At 44.5% G+C, this 19,563-nt stretch overlaps 1 protein-coding gene across 1 annotated transcript in view; it reads left to right on the forward strand.

Annotated features, from left to right (window-relative positions):
- ERICH6B (glutamate rich 6B) overlaps positions 1-19,563 on the forward strand; it is a 117,514-nt gene that overhangs the window by 36,126 nt on the left and 61,825 nt on the right. The window contains exons 4-5 of the mRNA XM_061634571.1: positions 9,151-9,195; positions 18,806-18,883. Coding sequence (XP_061490555.1) covers positions 9,151-9,195; positions 18,806-18,883 — 123 coding nt within the window. The remainder of the gene's footprint in view (positions 1-9,150; positions 9,196-18,805; positions 18,884-19,563) is intronic.

Here is a 19,563-nt window from a genome sequence, read left to right on the forward strand (position 1 = left end):
GCCAGTGGCGAATGTTCCATTCCTGGGCAAGGTCTTGGAACGGGTGGTTGCTGGCCAGCTCCAGGCGCTATTGGATGAAACTGATTATCTAGATCCATTTCAATCGGGTTTTAGGCCCGGTTTTGGCACTGAGACAGCCTTGGTCGCCCTGTACGATGACCTATGTCGGGAAAGAGACAGAGGGAGTGTAACTCTGTTGATTCTCCTTGATCTCTCAGCGGCTTTTGATACCATCGACCATGGTATCCTTCTGGAGAGGCTCGCGGAGTTGGGAGTTGGAGGTACTGCTTGGCAGTGGTTCCGCTCCTATTTGGCGGGTCGTCTCCAGAAGGTAGTGCTTGGGGAACATTGCTCGACACCGCGGGCTCTCCAATATGGGGTCCCGCAGGGGTCAGTTTTGTCCCCCCTGCTTTTTAATATCTACATGAAGCCGTTGGGAGAGGTCATCAGGAGTTTTGGAGTGCGTTGTCATCAGTATGCTGATGACACGCAGCTCTACTTCTCCTTTTCATCTTCTTCAGGTGAGGCTGTCGATTTGCTGAACCGTTGCCTGGCCTCGACAATGGACTGGATGAGAGTTAACAAACTGAAGCTCAATCCAGACAAGACTGAGATGCTGTTGGTGGACGGGTTCTCTGATCGGATGGTGGATATATACCCTGTCCTGGACGGGGTTACACTCCCCCTAAAGGACCGGGTTCGTAGTCTGGGAGTCTTTTTAGACTCTTCCCTCTCACTTGAGGCTCAAGTAGCCTCGGTGGTTAGGAATGCGTTTTACCAACTTCGGTTGGTAGCCCAGCTACGTCCCTATTTGAGTAAAGAGGACCTTACATCAGTGGTACATGCTCTGGTAACCTCACGTTTGGATTACTGTAATGCGCTTTACGTAGGGCTACCTTTGAAGACAGTTCGGAAGCTACAACTAGTGCAAAATGCGGCGGCCAGATTGCTGACAAGGACCAAGCGGTCCGAGCATATAACACCTGTTCTGGCCAGCTTGCACTGGTTGCCAATATGTTTCCGGGCTAGATTCAAAGTGTTGGTATTAACCTATAAAGCCTTATACGGTGCGGGACCACGATACCTTGCGGAACGCCTCTTCTGATATGAACCGGCCCGTGCACTACGTTCTGCTACGAAGGCCCTCCTCCGGGTTCCAACTCACAGGGAGGCCCGGAGGGTGATGACAAGATCTAGGGCCTTCTCAGTGGTGGCCCCCGAACTATGGAACAGTCTCCCTGAGGAAGTACGCCTGGCGCCGACTCTGCTTTCCTTCCGGCGCCAGGTCAAAACCTTCCTATTCTCTGAAGCATTTTAAGTTACATTGATCTAATTTTAATAATGTTTATTGTATTGTTGATTGTATTTTAATATTATTTTGTTATTCATTGTATTTTTATACTATTTTATGTTCACTGCCCAGAGAGCTATCGCTAGTCGGGCGGTATATAAATTTAATAAATAAAATAAATAAATAAATAAATAAATAAATAAATAAATAAATAAATAAAATAATATATCTTAAAGTGTTTTTAAGATTTTAGAGTGTTTTTAGTGTTTTTGTTTGCTGCCCTGAGCTCGTTCTTGGAGGAAGTGTGGGATATAAATGTAATACATAAAATAATAAATTAAAATAAATTAAAATGATTTATATGCAGGCCAAGTTTATGATGTAACGCAGATCCAAATAATACATTTAAAGCACATCCAACTTGCATTTAAATCTCATAACTTTCCCAAACAATCCTGGGAAGTGTAGTTGCCCCCTTAACAAACAACAGTTCCCATGATTCCGTGGTGGGATTCATGTGCTTCAAGTGTATGTTGAATGTGCTTTCAGTATCCTGGACTTCAGGAAAGCTGATTTTAATAAACTCAGAACAATTGTAAGTATCGTTCCATGGCAAGCGACCCTAATGAGAAAAGGAGTCCAAGATGGGTGGGAGGTTCTAAAAAATGAAATTCTAAAAGTGCAATGGCAAGCAATTCCAACAAGGAAAAAAGGGGGGAAACAACAGAGGAAGCCAATGTGACTTCACAAAAAGCTTAGAGATGACCTGAAAACAAAAAACGACACATACAGGAAGTGAAAAGAAGGCCAGCCACAAAGGAAGAGTACAGGCAGGTATCACGGAATTGCAGGGATGGTGTCAGGAAGGCTAAAGCTGAGAATGAGCTGAGGTTAGCAAGAGATGCTAAAAGCAACAAAAAAGCTTTCTTCAGGTATGTCCATAGTAAAAGACAGAGAAAAGAAACGGTGGCACAGCTACTCAACGAGGATGGCAAAATGATAACAGATGACAAAGAAAAGGCAGAAGTCCTCAATTGTTTCTCCCAAAAAAGGATCTGTGACCCTCCCAGGAAACATGAAGTAGAAGGGGCAGGATGGGAGCTTGAGATTGATAAGACAAATGGTCAAGGAATACCTAATCACTTTGAACGAGTTCAAATCTCCAGGGCCCAATAAACTGCATCCTAGTGTATTGAAGGAACTGGCTGAAGAACTCTCAGAATCTCTGTCATTTATCTTTGTGAAATCATGGAGGATGGATGAAGTGCCGGATGACTGAAGGAGAGCTAATGTTGTCCCTATCTTCAAAAAAGGCAAAAAGGAGGAACCGGGGAACTACAGACCAGTCAGCCTAACATCAATCCCTGGAAAAACTCTGGAGCAGATTATACAGCAGTCAATCTGTAAGCACCTTGAAAACAATGCAGTTATTACTAGAACCCAACATGGATTTATCAAGAACAAATCCTGCCAAACTAATCTTATCTCATTTTTTGACTGGGTAACCTCCCTTGTAGACTGTGGGAATGCTGTGGACATAATATACCTTGACTTTGGCAAAGCTTTTGACAAAGTGCCCCATGATATTCTGATTAGCAAGCTAGCTAAATGTGGGCTGGATGAAACAACTATCAGGTGGATCCACAGTTGGCTCCAGAATCATACTCAAAAAGTGCTTATCAATGGTTGCTTCTCAAACTGGGCAGAAGTAACAAGTGTGGTACCACAGGGCTTGGTCCTGGGCCCAGTGCTCTTCAACATTTTTATTAACGACTTGGATGAGGAGGTACAGAGCATGCTTATCAAATCTGCAGATGATACAAAATTGGGGGGCATTGCTAATATCGTGGAAGATTTAAACAATATTCAAATCAACGTTGATAGGCTGGAGCATTGGACTGAAAACAACAGAATGAAATTTAACAGGGATAAATGCAAAGGTCTACATTTAGGAAAAAGAAACCAAATGCACAGTTATAAGATGGGGGATACTTGGCTCAGCAATGCAACATGTGAGAAGGATCTTGGAATTGTCGTTGGTCACAAGCTGAATATGAGCCAACAGTGCGATGTGGCTGCAAAAAAGGCAAATGCTATATTAGGCTGCATTAACAGAAGTATAGTTTCCAAATCGCATGAAGTATTAGTTCCCCTCTGTTCAGCACTGGTTAGGCCTCATCTTGAATACTGCGGCCAGTTCTGGTCTCTGCACTTCAAGAAGGATGCAGACAAACTGGAACAGGTTCAGAGGAGGGCAACAAGGATGATCAGGGGACTGGAAACCAAGCCCTATGAGGATAGATTGAAAGAACTGGGCATGTTTAGCCTGGAGAAGAGAAGACTGAGGGGAGATATGATAGCACTCTTCAAGTACATGAAAGGTTGTCAGATAGAGGAGGGTCGGGATCTCTTCTCACTCGTCCCAGAGTGCAGGACACGGAATAATTGGCTCAAGTTGCAGGAAGCCAGATTTCGACTGGACATCAGGAAAAACTTCCTAACTGTTAGAGCCATACGACAATGGAATCAATTACCTAGAGAGGTAGTGGGCTCTCCGGCACTGAAGGAATTCAAGTGGCAGTTGGACAGCCATCTGTCGGAAATGCTGTGATTTGGATTCCTGCATTGCGCAGGGGGTTGGACTTGATGGCCTTATAGGCCCCTTCCAACTCTACTACTCTATGATTCTCTATGATTCAATACAAGGTGTGCATCTGCACTAGGTATGCTGTGTATTCGTTAGTGAATTGAAAAGAACAGCTTTAAAAAATACTTTTTAAACAGGGGAAGGGCTGTAGTTCAGTGGTAGGGTACATGCTTTGAATGCAAAGATCCAAAATTCAATCTCTGGAAAAAACTATTGCCTGGAATCCTGGAGAGTCAATGCTAGTTGATGTCATCAATACTGAGCTAGATAGTACCAAATGGCCTGTTCCTAAAAGAGGAAAGCGATCCAAGGGCCACAATGACTGAAATTTATTTATGCACACCATATTTATACCGCTTTATTGTACAAAAACAAACAAACCTCAAAGCAGTTTACAGAAAGAATTAAAACAATAAAATTATTGGCAAAAATAGTTAAAAACAGGTTTTTAAAAACATTCAAAATAATAAAACCAACAATGTGTTGAAAACAGATAAAAAGCATAACAGCTTCTACATGCCTGGATAGGCTCACGTAAACAAAAAAAATGTTTTTAGCAGGTGCTGAAGAGAGTACAATGAAGGCAACTATCTAATATCAATAGGCAGGGAGTTCCAAAGTGTAAGTGCTGCCACACTAAAGGACTGATTTCTTACAAGAGCAGAACAAGTACTGTGTGGAACCCGTAACATGGAAAGCACACCTTGAACTTGGCCTGGTAGCAAATCGGCAACCAGTGCAGATTTCAGAGCAGAGGTGTTATGTGCTGACAGGATCTCACTCATGTCAGCAATCATGCCACAGCATTCTGCACTAACTGTACCCCCTGGGTCAGGTTGTGCTGCATGAGGATTTCCGTGACCTTGCCTGACTGGCTGCTGGGTTTTTTTAGTTATGTTTTTTGGTTAGAAACCCTGACTGGTTGCGGGATGCTGAGTTTTCTGCCTTACTCATAAGAATCTTGTTGTGGTTGATATGGTATTGCATTTAGGAAATCACTGTCTTTTGTTTTTGTTTTGCATTTCATTTACCTCTGACCTCACTTCCTTACATCCATAAAAGCAACAATGGTGGTTCCATGCACTCACCTCAACCCCCTTAAACCCACTGATGATGCACCTTGTTGTTTGCATGATGGTGTGTTACTTGTCCAATAATGGTAAAAGAGAATTCATATGCTGGGAAGTGTGGCTTCACTTGCTGTTGTTCCCAAGCTACTGCCTGTGAAGGTACACCAAACCATGTGTGTTTTCTCTTTATCAATTATTACTAACTGGAATTTGGTTGGCTGTCAAAGTGAGTTTATAGCAGCCGACAGGGTAGACAGAAAAGGGTACAGAATCTTCTTTACTCATTTCTCAAACCTCTGTCTGCAATGAAGGGTCAAGTCTGTAAAGAGGTTTGGAACAGCCATGTTAAAAGGCAGGCAGGGCATTCCAGGCAGGGGATTGCCGGCCCTGCTTTTATATGGATATATTTGCAGAGGATCCCTTGTCAAGTCTTACCAAAAGCACAATCCTAATCATATCTACTCAGAAGTAAGTCCTATTGAGTTTTATAGGGCTTAGTCCCTTAGTCAGTGTGTTTAGAATTGCAGCCTTCAAGGGGATCCATCTTTACTCCTGAGTGTTCCCATCTAACATCTCCACAACATGAGGCTCCCTTCTTCCTACAATGGCCTTCTAGTGACTAGCCTGGGCTGAGGGCAGGGCTGGTTCTAAGGGGCAGCCAGGTTGGGCACTGACCCAAGGGCCCTGCAGCTACAGGAGCCCCTGGGGGGCCCCTGAGGGGCCCTCCACTCCCCTTCTGTGATCTGCGGCATGGCTCGTGCCGCGGATTGCAAGACAAAACCTTCCAAGCCACCCACCATCCCCCCCACTTCACCTACCTTTCTCTGCTGTTCTTTGTGGCTGCGTGCACTGCGTGCGCAAGGTTACCATCACTCAAGATGGCGGCCGAGCTTTCTGTAAGGGACTGAAGCCTCTGCCACCATCTTGGTTGATGGCAGCAATGCGCGCGCTGAATGCCATGAACCAAGATGGCGGCAGAGGCTTCAGTCCCTTACGGAAACCTCGGCTGCCATCTTGATTGATGGCAACCCTGCGTGCGCAGTGCGCGCAGCCGCAATGAACAGCAGAGAAAGGTAGGTGAAGTGGGGGGATGGTAGGGGGGTGGCGGGTGGCTTGGAAGGTCTTGTCTTGCGATCCATGGGATCGTGGAAGGGGAGCGGAGGGGCCTGGGGCAGGCTAATGCCCAAGGGCCCCCACATTCCTGGAGCCAGCACTGCCTGAGGGCACTTAAATCCTTCTTGCTAGAAGCAAGTAGGCTAGATTAAATGCTCTTTACCCAGACTCCCTGAGCAGGTGAGAAGGATCTTAATTTTCAATTGGAGAATTTTTGTTTGTTTGAATGGTATGCTCCAAGCAACTGTGGTTGATGCTTAACATGACATGCTTAATGACATCACTAGGGCCCACCCCTGTTGTTACAAACAAAATGCCCCAGTCCCTTTTAGGGGTTCTGGTGGCTTGGGTTTGCTCCCAATACTCACCCCAATAAAGTTCAGAAGCAACGAAACAAGATGGAAGAAGAGTATATTTATTGCTAACACGTGCACGTGGAGAAACAGCCAAGCTAGTTCTGACTCAGCTGAGCACAGCCAGCCTTCTTATTAACTTTGATATGTTAATTATGCACACATCATTATCATCATAACTACATCACTTTCATTTTCCTTACATCACTTTAATCCATGCCCATTTTCCTCTGGTAACTTCCCTTCTCTTCCTAGCTCCATATTTGGAAGTTGTTATTCACACTTGTTTTTCTCATTTCAACCTTGGATGTTTCACCCAAGTCTGATACCTTTTTCTACAAACACAGCTGCATATTGCAACAAAATCTAATATCTCATTCTGCAAGCACAGCTTTAAACAAACAAGGCCAGTCAGCAAATTAGCATTTCTTTTTAACACACACACAAGTAAATTAACTGTGTAAATTAACTGTGCTACAATTCCCAAAATGAGCAATCTTTATGTTTAACTAAACAAAATTCTGTGTCACACTGTGACATCACTGAGGCCCACTCTTGTGCCATCACTAGGGCCTGCCCCTGAAATCTCAGGGTTTGGGATGCTTCTGACCTTGCAACCCTTCCCCCACCCCTAGTTACAAGTAACTTTAGCTGGTTTGGTGGGCCATGGTGTATAAGGCCTTATCATCATCATCATCCTGCCCCTTCTCCTAAAGGAACATGAGGAGATCCATGATTGGATCTCCCACTGTTTTTCAAACATTTAATAACAGCTGCCAATTCCCCATGTTATCCATCAGCCTTCAAGGGCAGCCCATCCTAATAGTTCCCCCGCTTCTGCAGTAGAAAAAAACGCCGACAGCCTAAATGTCAACAGATGAAGTAGACTTTTCCTCTGTTGCTTTAGAGAGCAGGACTAGAACAAATGGGTCAAAAATGGCAGGGAAGCAGATTTCTGCTAAGCATTAGATTAGGAGATTGAAATGGACCTAGAAAATCAGTTTCATTCAAGACAGCTTGAATCTGACTTGCAACCACACAACTAACCTGGCAGTAGTGAAGAAGGCATATTTTGCTGCTTCCATTGCAACCTCACTATATCATTCAGAAGAGCTTTTCTGGGTAGGCAGGGCTCTTTTACAGCCTGGCCTGTAGGAGGAGATGGAACCAACATGTCTTGCTGTGAAAACAAAACATTTTGTGGATAAAATCGTTTGAATCCACCAGGATCTCAACTCCACTGTTATAGCAGATGAATCCCAAGAGGTGTCAAGAGCATTGTCTAATCCTGTTGTGTTGGATGAATTTAAGTTAGACTCGAGAACATGGACATGGTGCTTGGTTCAGTTTGGGCAACCACTTGTGCACTTGACCCTTCAGAGGGTAATGCTTGGAGAGTGTTATTTGGCCCCGTGAAACCTTCAGTGTGGGGTCCCACATGGTTTGAGTCTATCCCCCCATGCTGTTTACTGTCTACATGAACATGCTGAGTGGAGTCATCCAGAGTTTTGGAGTGTGTTGTCAGCAATATGCTGATGATATGCAGCTCCATCTCTCCTTTACATCTGCAGGTGTGGCAGTGGTTGTGCTAGATCGATGTCTGGCCTCAGTAATGGATTAATCAAGAGCCAACAAACTGACATTTAGTCCAGATAAGACTGAGGTGCTGTTGGCAAATGGTTCCCAAGAACAGATGGATGGGATGTGGTTTGCTCTAGATGGGGATATTCTCCCTCTGAAGGAGCAGGTGTGTAGCTTGGGAGTCCTTCTGGATCCACTACTATTACTTGAGGCCTAGGTGACTTCAGCAGCGTAAAGTGCCTTCCATCAGCTTTAGCTGGTGGCCCAGCTATGTCCTTATCTGAACCCAGATAGCCTAACATCTGTTGTCTATGCTCTGGTAACCTCTAGGTTAGATTACTGCAATGCATTATACATGGGTCTGCCTTTGAAATGGTTCAGTAACTGCAGCTGGTGCAGAATTCAGCAGCTAGATTGCTCACCATGGCAAGATGGTTGGAACACATAACACCAATTTTGGAATAGAAGCATTGGTTACTAATTAGTTTCCAGGCCAAATTCATAGTGCTGGTTTTGACCTATAAAGCCTTATGTGGTTCAGAACCCCAATACTTCAAGGACCGCCTCTCTCCACATGAACCAACCCGGACCCTGCATTGTCTGAGGTACTTCCCTCTCTGAGGGAAGTCTGGAGGGTGGTGACACTAGAACAGGTCTTTTCAGTGGTGGCTCCCCGTTTGTAGAGTGCTGTCCCCAGGGAAGCATAACAGCCACCATCACTATCTGTTTTTAGGTGCCTGGTAAAAACATTTTTATTTACCCAGGCCTTTGGAGTTTAAGTATCTGCTTAATCTTAGTTAGGTGGGGATAAGCTGGATTTTACTTTTTATGCATTTTGTGAGATTTTAGTTGTGTTTGTTCTTGTTTTTAGATCTGTTTTAATGTTTGTAAGTGAGTTCATTTTTGGGAAATACCTACTATAATAAACTTGTATGTGATAGCCCTTCAGCTATTTGAAGACTGCTTTCGTATCCCCACTTAATCTTTTTTCTCCAGGCTAAACATAAAATTGTGCACTTGATATGTCATTACAATTGATATTTCATATTAATAGCCATAACAGACTAGTAATATTTACCAATATTTGTCACATAGGGAGAAGGAAGCTGGACTGGGCAAACATGAATGAAAAGTTGAAATGCGAGGACAGAGAAACTGAAGGTGAGTTTAACAACAAGATTTGCTTAACATAGTTAGGGTTCAGTAGTACTTGGTATCCCAGCTAGATCCATCTATGATGATAAGCCTCTTTTTAATTGTTCTATAGAAATGATCCAGGGATTAACAATGAATGGTAATGAGTTAAAATCTTTCAGTGAAACTCTGGAGCTACAAATTGACCCAATTAAATGCATTCTCCTACAGCTTGTTCGTGTTAGCCATCTGATAACTGTGGCATCAGTGTTGTGTGTGTGTCTATAAACTATCACAGATCAACTAAAGACACAACTTCTGTGGAGTTTCACATCATCTCAAACACTTCATTTATCTGTTAATTCATCTACAGCACGTCAAGTGTTGTAATGTACATGCGTGTGAAAACTGGCTCCTTGTGAAGACTGTGGGGTGGTCACTGTACTTCCCAACAGCTTCACTGTAGTTCCCAGACTTTTCTCCCCACAGACGACTTGGAAATTGTTGACGGTCTTGGTCATCCGCTAAATGGTTTTTCTGGTTGCTGTAGCAATGGTCATGCGCTGTGCTAGATGCTGTCTGATGTTTTACTGTATTTTTATTGCTTCTTGTATTTCTTACATTGTATTTTATTGTATTTCAGTTTGTATTCCACAGAATTCAAACTGTAGTAAAATAAAATGCAATGCAAGAAATACAAGAAGCAATAAAAATACAATTGCAAATCAAAATGAATCTTTAATGTGGACATGCTGCAGACCACCAGAATGAAGCTCGCGGACCACTGGTGATCCACAGAATACAATGTGGGAACCCCTGCTCTAAGAAATACCTACATGAGGGATTATTTTGTGGAACAAGAAACAAAATTAAGCAATTCCCTCTTGTCTTCCAGCAACTGAATAAATCCCCTGACCTCACAGACAGGACCAGTGCCAGAGAGCAGCCAGGTCAAGCCCTGGCCGGGGGCCCCTGGGTCTCAAGGGGCCCCTGAAGGGCCCTTTCTTAGAGTGGGTGGGTAGCGCTCCCTTCCGCAATCTGCAGCAGCGTCGGCTCCTGACCCTGTCATGGATCATGAGAGGGAGCTCCCTGGCACCCCCTTACTGCCACACAGGCCCACGACGCCTGCCTACCTACCCCGCCTACCTCTCTCTTGATGTAAATGTTGGTTGCGCTGTGGGTGCAAGTCTTCCATCAACCAAGATGGTGGCCAAGCTTTCCCTAAGGGGCTGATGCCCCTGCTGCCATCTTGGTTGATGGCAGGGATGTGCACACATCGAAGGCATGTGTGCCATCAACCAAGATGGTGGTGGAGGCATCAGCCCCTTAGGGAAGCCTTGGCCACCGTCTTAGTTGATGGCAGGCATACACGCACAGCGCAGGCAGCATTCACCAAGGAAAAGGTAGGTAGGTGGGGCGTGCGTGTGCCCAAGGGCCCTGGCATGCCTGGTGCTGGCCCTGCTCACAAACAACAGTTTGTGATCAAATTCTAAGATTATATTTCCTTAAATACTGTTATTAATCAGAATTGTAGTGTTTTGTCTAATTATTGATTGTGGCCCTCATTGTTTTATATTGTATTTTATTGTATTGATGTATGTCGCCTAGAGTGGCTGTTAATTCGGCCAGATAGGCGACTCATAAATAAAATTTTATTATTTTATTATTATTATTATTAAAGCAGGAGTGTGGAAATGGAGATAGTCAGTAGGCCTCCCCCATCCCACAGGCCATCCATCTGTCAATCATCTGACATCAGGTGACCTGTTTGTTTTTGCCCATGAAGTGTGAAATCAAACTGTGTTGACAAAGGAACTTTGCAAGCTTCAAGGATCAGCCCGTGCCTTTACAAGCGCCACCGATCACTGCTGATCAGCTAATCTGCAAACCCTGATTTCAGTCAAGCCTCATCTTTATCTGTCCCATAGCTGGTGTCATATATGATGTGATGTTAGGGTGGGCATGGCTTATCTGAAACAACCACACAGGCTAAATGGAGGGGCCTGGTGGGCCTAAATAGGCGCACAGGCCAGAAGTTTCCCCGCGCTTCTTTAAAAAATTTAACGAGTTCCTGTCTTTTCTCAAATATTACATTCCCTGTCCAGATGCTGTCAGTGTTTCTTAGTTGATCTTGGGAGTCACCTTTTCATAACTGCATACAGAACTTCAGTCATGCAAAGAACACTGGGAAAACTCTGCAGAGAATATGTTCACATCCTCATTATTGGATGATGATGATGATAATGATGATGATTCCTCCCAAAATAGCCGAGGGTTGCAAACAAGAAGTGATGAAACAATAATAACCTCTTTCAAATATCTTTAAAACAATTCCAATACAGTTACAGACTGGAAAAAAGGTCTCTACTTAAAAGGCTTGTTGAAAGAGGAAGGTCTTCAGTAGATGCTGAAAAGACAACAGAGATGGCACCTGTCTAACATTTAAGGGAAGGGAATTCAAAATGGTAGGTGTCACAGCACTAAAGGCCCAATTCCTATATTATGTAGGACAGATACCCAGATAAGATGGTATTTGCGGGAGGGCCTCATCTGCAGACTGCAGTGATAAACTAGGTTAATAAGAGGTGAGACAATCTTTCAGGTATCCTGCTCCCAAGCTGTATAGGGCTTTATACACCAAAACCAGCACCTAGAACTTAGCATGGTAACTAGTGGGCAGCCAGTGCAATTCTTTCAGCAGTGGGTAACATGTTGGTGGCATCCTGCCCCAGTGAGCAGTCACGCTGCTATGTTATGCACCAGCTGCAGCTTCTAGACAAACATCAAGGGTAGCTCCACATACAGTGCATTGCAGTAATCTAGTCTGGAGGTTACCAGTGTATGGATGACAGTAGTCAAGCTATTCGAGTCCAGAAATAACCATAGCTGTCTTACAAGCCAAAGTTGGTAGAAGGTGCTCCCAGTCGCTGAGGTCACCTGGGCCTCTAGTGAGAGATGGATCCAGGAATACCCCTGGACTATTAAGCTGTTCTTTCATGGGGAGTATGACCCCATCCAAAGCAGGCAGTCGACCAATTATCTGGACTCAGAAATTACCCACCCACAGTGCCTCCATCTTACTAGGATTCAGAGTCAGTTTTTTGAGCCTTATTCAGACCACCATGTTCCTGATTCAGAGAAATAGAGTTGGGTATCATCAGCATACTCATGACACCTCAGCCCAAATCTCCTAATGATTGTTCCCAAAGGCTTCATATAGATGTTAACAGCATTGGGAACCGTATGGTACCCTGTGGCATTCCACAGCAGGGGGGCAAAAGGCTGTTCTGTGAAATCAACCCAGGAATTATGTGCCTTCAAGTTTATTACGACTTCTGTTTTTCCCAGCATATTGTCTTTTCTAGTGAATCATGTCTTCTCATGATGTGTCCAAAGTATGATAACCTCAGTTTCATCATTTTAGCTTGTAATGATAGTTCTGGTTTAATTTGTTCTAACACCCAATTATTTGTCTTTTCCACGGTCCATGGCATCTACAAAGCTCTCCTCCAACACCACATCTCAAATGAGTTGATTTTTCTCTTATCCACTTTTTTTCACTGTCCAGCTTTCACATCCATACACAGAGATTGGGAATACCATGGTGTGAATGATCCTGACTTTAGTGTTCAGTGATACATTTTTGCATTGGAGGACCTTTTCTAGTTCTCTCATAGCTGCCCTCCCCAGTCCTAGCCTTCTTTTAATTTCTTGACTATTGTCTCCATTTTGGTTAATGACTGTGCCAAGGTATTGATAATCTTGACAAGTTCAATGTCCTCACTGTCAACTTTAAAGTTACATAAATCTTCTGTTGTCATTAGTGTTCTTGACGTTCAGCTGTAGTCCTGATTGTGCGCTTTCCTCTTTAAATTTCAACAGCATTCATTTCAAATCATTACTGGTTTCTGCTAGTAGTATGGTATCGTCTGCGTATCTTAAATTATTGATATTTCTCCTTCCAATTTTCACACCTTCTTCATCTTGCTCCAATCCTGCTTTCTGTATAATATGTTCTGCATATAGATTAAACAAATAGAGTGATAAAATACACTCCTGTCTCACACCATTTCCGATTGGGAACCAATCGGTTTCTCCATACTCTGTTCTTATAGTAGCCTCTTGTTCAGAGTATAGGTTGCACATCAGGACAATCAGATGCTGTGGCACCCCCATTTCTTTCAAAGCACTCCATAGTTTTTCATTATCTACACAATCAGAGGCTTTGCTGTAATCTGTAAAGCACAGGGTGATTTTCTTCTGAAATTCCTTGTTCCATTCCATTATCCAACGTATGTTTGAAATATGATCTCTGGTGCCTCTTCCCTTTCTAAATCCAGCTTGGACATCTGGCATTTCTCTCTCCATGTATGGTAAGAGCCTTTGTTGTAGAATCTTGAGCATTACTTTACTTGCATGGGATATTAAGGCAATCGTTCGATAATTACTTTATTCCCTGGATCTTTCTTTGCAATTGTATGCAATTCTGTCTCAGTAACTTGTAGCAACTCTGTTGGTATGCCACCTGTTCCTGGTGATTTTTCTTCCAAGTATTTTAAGAGCAGCTTTCACCTCACATTTGAAAATTTCTGAGTCTCCCTCACACGGTTCCTCCATGAATGAATCTGTCATCCTTGCATCTCTTTTATATAACTCTTCAGTGTATTGCTTCCATCTTCCTTTTATTTTATCTTGGTCAGTCAGTGTGTTCCCCTGTTGATTATTCAACATCCCTACTCTTGGTTTAAATTTCCCTTTAATTTCTGTAATCTTTTGGAGCAGGGCTCTTGTTCTACCTCTTTTGTTGTCCTCTTCTATTTCTATACAATAACTATTGTAATAGTTCTCTTTGTCCCTACATCCTAGTTGCTGTATTAGGGTTCTGACTGTGTTTCTATCTCCTTTTGCTTTCCTTCTTTCTTTAACCATTTTAAGAGTTTCGTCAGTCATCCATTGAGGTCTTTCTCTCTTTTTAACTAGAGGTATTATCTTTTTGCATTCTTCCCTGATAATGTCTCTGACTTCAATCCATATAAAAGTCATCCACTAGGGCAACTAAGGCTGATTTAGTCCTATAACCAGGCCTGAATGCTGATTGAAATAGGCTGAGATAATGTTTCATCCAAGAATACTTGCAATTGTTGCATCACGACCCTCTCTATCACATTCCCTTTAAAGGGGTTATTTGCGATCAGGCAGTTGTTGTCACAAGCCAATGAGTCCAGGGTGGGCTTTTTCAGGAGTGGTTGGATCACCACCCCTTTCAGGATGGCTGGGACCACTCCCTCCTGCAAGGATGCATTGACTACACCCAGATCCACTCGGTCATACACCCTTGGCAAACTTAATAAGCCAAGATAGGCAAGCATTGAGGGGACACTTTGCTGGTCCATCATCACAAGGATTTTGTCATCAAGCCGCATCAACTGAAACTGATCCCAAGAAGTTGCAGCAGAAGTTGCACTGGACACCTCACTGGTGGCTGCAGTGAATGTGGATATAGCATCATGGTTGCTTGGAAGGGAACCAACTTTACTCTGAAAGTGTCTTTCAAACAGTTCACAGTGGGCTTCTGAAGGGTCTAAAACCCTATTCCCTCGAATGTTAAAAGACTCCAGACAGTATGAAAAAGCTCCACTTGATGCAATAGGGGCACAGAAGTGGGTTTTCTTTGCTGTCCTCACCACCACATAGAAGGCATGGTTATGTTGTTGCGCTCATGCTCAATCAGCTTCACAGCATGTCTTTTGCCACTTGAACTCTAGCTGTCATCCAGCAATATTGAATTGCTGGGCAAACAATGAACACAGTAGGCACCTTGTATACATCCCAGAACCTCTTCTGGATTCCTTTTTGTTATGTTTGCATCACACTGTTAACTGCAAAACATATAAAAAAAGAGAATATAAACTACTTACTGTCTCAGATTGTACTTTTCTACACTGAGGATATGTGCTGCAAATATTCAATTAATGCACTGACTGATCTAATCTTAACAAAGTGAAACTAATGCTGTGTAGTTTGGGTGAGCAGAATAATGCTAGTAGCCAGCAAAATTTCCCAGCTCAACAGAACACCAAAATAAAAGGATATGCTTCACGCCTCCTCATCTCTTGCTGGTCCTTATGCAGGAAGCACAAGCACAAGCAGCAGCAGGCCATTTACTCTAGGGCAGACTATACCTATCCACATAGCCCAGGCGCCAGCATACTAGCTCATATTCACTAGTGTAAAGATGGCCTATGTTGCTTTTCCATAAGAAACCATTGACCAAGTCTTATAATCGTTCTTCTCTATCCGCCCCCCTTCTGGGAGCAACTCCTCCACCATTGTTCTTCACAAGTGAGGATTACTACTGCCCATGAAGTCAGGCCCAGTGCCAATGGGTGGCCAGGATGGGCACTGGCCAAGGCCCCCTGCACCTGGGGCTGAGAGGCTGGAGCTGCCGCTCCATGACCTTGCCAGCATTGGATGGTGGTGTGGGTGGGAGCTCCACTCTCCCAGTCAAGACCACCCCCACATGCACATGCAGCCGGTGCGCACTTAAATATACCCAGTCGCACCCTGTCTTACATCGTGGTATCAGTGCACTGCATGCACATGCCTACCATCACCCAACATTGGCAGCGGGAACACTGAAACATCCCTGCTGCCATCCTGGGTAATGGCAGGCATGGGCGCTGACATGGCGATGCAAGAGGTAGCATCTTGCGTGAGGGGTGGAGCCCCATGGTGGTCTGGTGCCAGCCCTGCATGAAGTCTTCTGTCCCCCTCCCAGTGTACCTTCAAAAGAGGGGGGAAACTGTGCCTGTGAATCTTTGTAGGGAAAGACTTGCCTGCCTAGTTTCACAAAGACAAGTCTGACACTCCCTAGACTGGTGGTAAATAAGGAGGCAAGCAGGAGGAGACTGGGGGACAGCCTGAGCCTGATGTATTGGCCTTACCCAGATCCTTCAAACCTTAAAGTGCAGCTATTTGCTGCTCGGTGGGTTTGGGAGAAAGTGGTATTGACCCTTTGTATTCTGGTAAAGGAAGGTGATGCAGACTTTGATTGTATAACAGAAATCTGGGTGTATGCAAGGGGCAGTTTAAACTTCTCCCAAATGTGCAGTACCATTCTCTGTTTGAGGAGCACAAAGGAGGCGTACCTGTAGCCTATAAGGATTCCATCTCCTTGGTCCAGGGAATATGGGTACTGGTGGGCAAGCTGCCCTTGATTATGTCCTTTACTAATGATAGTTTCTGAGCAAAGATAGGGGAACTGGAGTACTTGGTTTTCAAGGAGGACACGGGTTTAGTTGAGTTTCGCTATCCACTCACAGCTATCTATAAATATAAATCCGCTCATAGCTATTTGGGGAAAGACTGTTGTTCAGTAGTAGAGCATTTTATTTATTTATTTATTTATTAAATTTATTAGTAGCCCATCTGGCTGGTTGTCCAGCCACTCTGGGCGACGTACAAAATAAAAACATACAAATACATTAAAACATTAAAAATTTCAACAACAATAATAAAACCTAGCCCACCCCAAAAGCCTGCCTGAAGAAGCTCATCATAGAGGGGGCATGGCAGAGATCAATTGGGAGGGAATTCCACAAAGTGGGGGCCACAATTGAAAAAGCCCTCTCCCAGTCTAGCTGTTTTAACTGGTGGGATAGAGAGAAGGCCTTTTGAGGCTGATCTTGTTGGGTGGCATTGCTGCTGATGCTGGAGGTGCTCCTTCAGATAGACTGGGCCAAAACCGTATAGAGTTTTAAAGGTCAGAACCAACACCTTGAACTGGGCCCGGAAAACAACTGGTAACCAGTGCAACTCCTTTAGCACTGGAGTGATCTCACCGGTGGCTGCCTTTAATCAGGCGAGCCGCCGCATTCTGTACCAGTTGCAGCTTCCGGACCATTTTCAAGGGTAACCCCACGTAGAGCGCATTACAGTAGTCTAGGCGAGAGGAGACCTGGGCATGTATCACCTGAGGGAGCAGATGACTGGGAAGGTAGGGGCATAGCCTCCGTATCAGATGGAGTTGATACAGCGCTGCCTGGCTCACAGCCGAGACCTGAGCCTCCATGGACTTCTGGAAGTTAAGAATGACCCCCAGGCTGCGGACCTGGTCTTTCAGGGGCAGTTGTACCCCATTGAGCACCAGGTCAACATCCCCTAACCTTCCCTTGTCTCCCACGAACAGTACCTCGGTTTTGTCATGGTTCAGCTTCAGCTTATTCCTTCCCATCCAGCCACTCACCCACTCCAGGCACTTGGACAGGGTTTCTACAGCCAACCTCGGTGAAGATTTGAATGAGAGATAGAGCTGCGGTACATCCACATACTGGTGACACTGCAGCCCAATCCTCTGATGATAGCCCCCAGCGGCTTTATATAGATGTTAAATAGCATCGGGGAGAGGATGGAACCCTGTGGCACCCCACAAGTGAGAGGGCAAGGATCCGAAACCTCATCCCCCAATGCCACTCTCTGGTACCTACCAGAGAGAAAGGAACGGAACCACTGCAATACAGTGCCCCCTATGCCTAACCTCTTCAGGCGGTCCAGAAGGATACCATAGTCAACGGTATCAAAAGCCGCTGAGAGATCCAGGAGGACGAGGAAGGTGCATTCGCCCCTATCCAACGCCCTTCTCATATCATCCACTCAGGCGACCAAGGCCATTTCAGTCTCATGTCCAGGCCTGAAGCCTGATTGAAATGGATCTAGATAATCCGCTTCCTCCAAATGCACCTGCAACTGCTTTGCCACCATGCGCTCAACCGCCTTGCCCAGGAATGGGAGATTTGCATGCAGAAGGTCCCAGGTTCGATCCGGGTAAGGCTGGGAGAGACTCGCTGTTGGAAATCCTGGAGAGCCTCTGCCAGTCAGTGTAGGCAATACGGAGCTAGATGGACCACAGATTACTTGGTATCAGGCAGCTTCCTCTGTTCCTACTCGATAACTATTGACAACACACTGATTTCTGAAATTTAGGCGAGATTGCTATTGTGGTAGTACTTTTTCTAGCCAGCCACCAGTTTTTACAAGAATCACTTGGACTGTTTCTGTGTATCCCTTTGCTCACACTAAAGGGCTTGGAACAGGCCAGACCCTTTTGCATTACATTTATGTTGTGGCTCTGTCTGCTAAAGTGCTGCATATGTACTTTTTCCCAGGTGTGCCCAGCCCTGCACTGTCATGTACTTTACCATGTTTAATGGGAAGTCCTACAGAATGCTTTCAACTGGGGTTTACTTCCAAACTGGTGTGTTTAAGATTGCAACCTTTATTTGTTTGTTCTGGACTGCCTTCAAGTCGATCCCTACTTATGGCGACCCTATGAATAGGGTTTTCATGGTAAGCGGTATTCAGAGGGGTTTTTACCATTGCCTCCCTCTGAGGCTAGTCTTCCCCAGCTGGCTCTAGCTGCCAGCTGGGGGTCAACTGGCTCCTTGGGACTATGCAGCTTGCCCACAGCTGCACAGGTGGCAGGGCACATAACCCCTGAGCCACTCACTGTGGGGGTGATCTTTAGCTGGCCCTTGACACCCAAGAGACACGAGCGGGGATTTGAACTCACAGACTCTGGACTCCCAGCCAGGCTCTCCTTTTCACTGTGCTATACCAGCTGTATTTGTTTGTTCTACAGAGATAAAAATTTGCAGCATAGGGGAAGGAAGAGAAGAGATTGAAATGGCCAGTAAAGGTATGCATATCACACTGATAGATTTTAAGGAATGTCATCAGACACAAACAGAAGCAAAGTGGTAAGGTATCCTATTCCATACTCATTCCACTGACATCTTTGCAAGGAAAGTTCTCTGGACTCTGTTTCTGGCGTCTCCAGTTGAATGTGAAAGATCTCTGCAAACTGCCGTGTGTCAGTAGACAGCCAGTGGGGCACTTCCATATCGCAGTTTATCATGGACTTGGTGCTGCACGTGGTCTGAAGGGGTTTTGTGTCGTTTTTGTTTTGCACCATCTACTTGACATCAACATCATCAAAATGCCAGCCCATACTTTTTCATTTTTTCACTTGATTTTCCTTAGAGCTGAATGTACATATATTACACACAAACATACACATTTTTAAGTTGCTACTATTGGTCCCATTCCCAGAGAAGGCACACGTATCAAACCTTTCCATATTATGATACAGGTTTAGTCATGACTTTGGAAGCAACCTCCAGCATAACTTGGAAACAAGCATTTCTAGTTAGAAGTTATATTGCCCAATGTGAGTTGTTAGAAATTTCTTCTTCCACAGTTTGATCAAATTACTTTCAAGGCAGCTTACTACAGATACACAACAATACACAAATGCACCCCTTCCCCAAACACAACCAGACACAACCCAATCCAGCAGATCATATGACTGATGGTTGA

This window comes from Rhineura floridana, chromosome 7 (assembly GCF_030035675.1).
Source record: "Rhineura floridana isolate rRhiFlo1 chromosome 7, rRhiFlo1.hap2, whole genome shotgun sequence".
Classification (NCBI taxonomy): domain Eukaryota; kingdom Metazoa; phylum Chordata; class Lepidosauria; order Squamata; family Rhineuridae; genus Rhineura; species Rhineura floridana.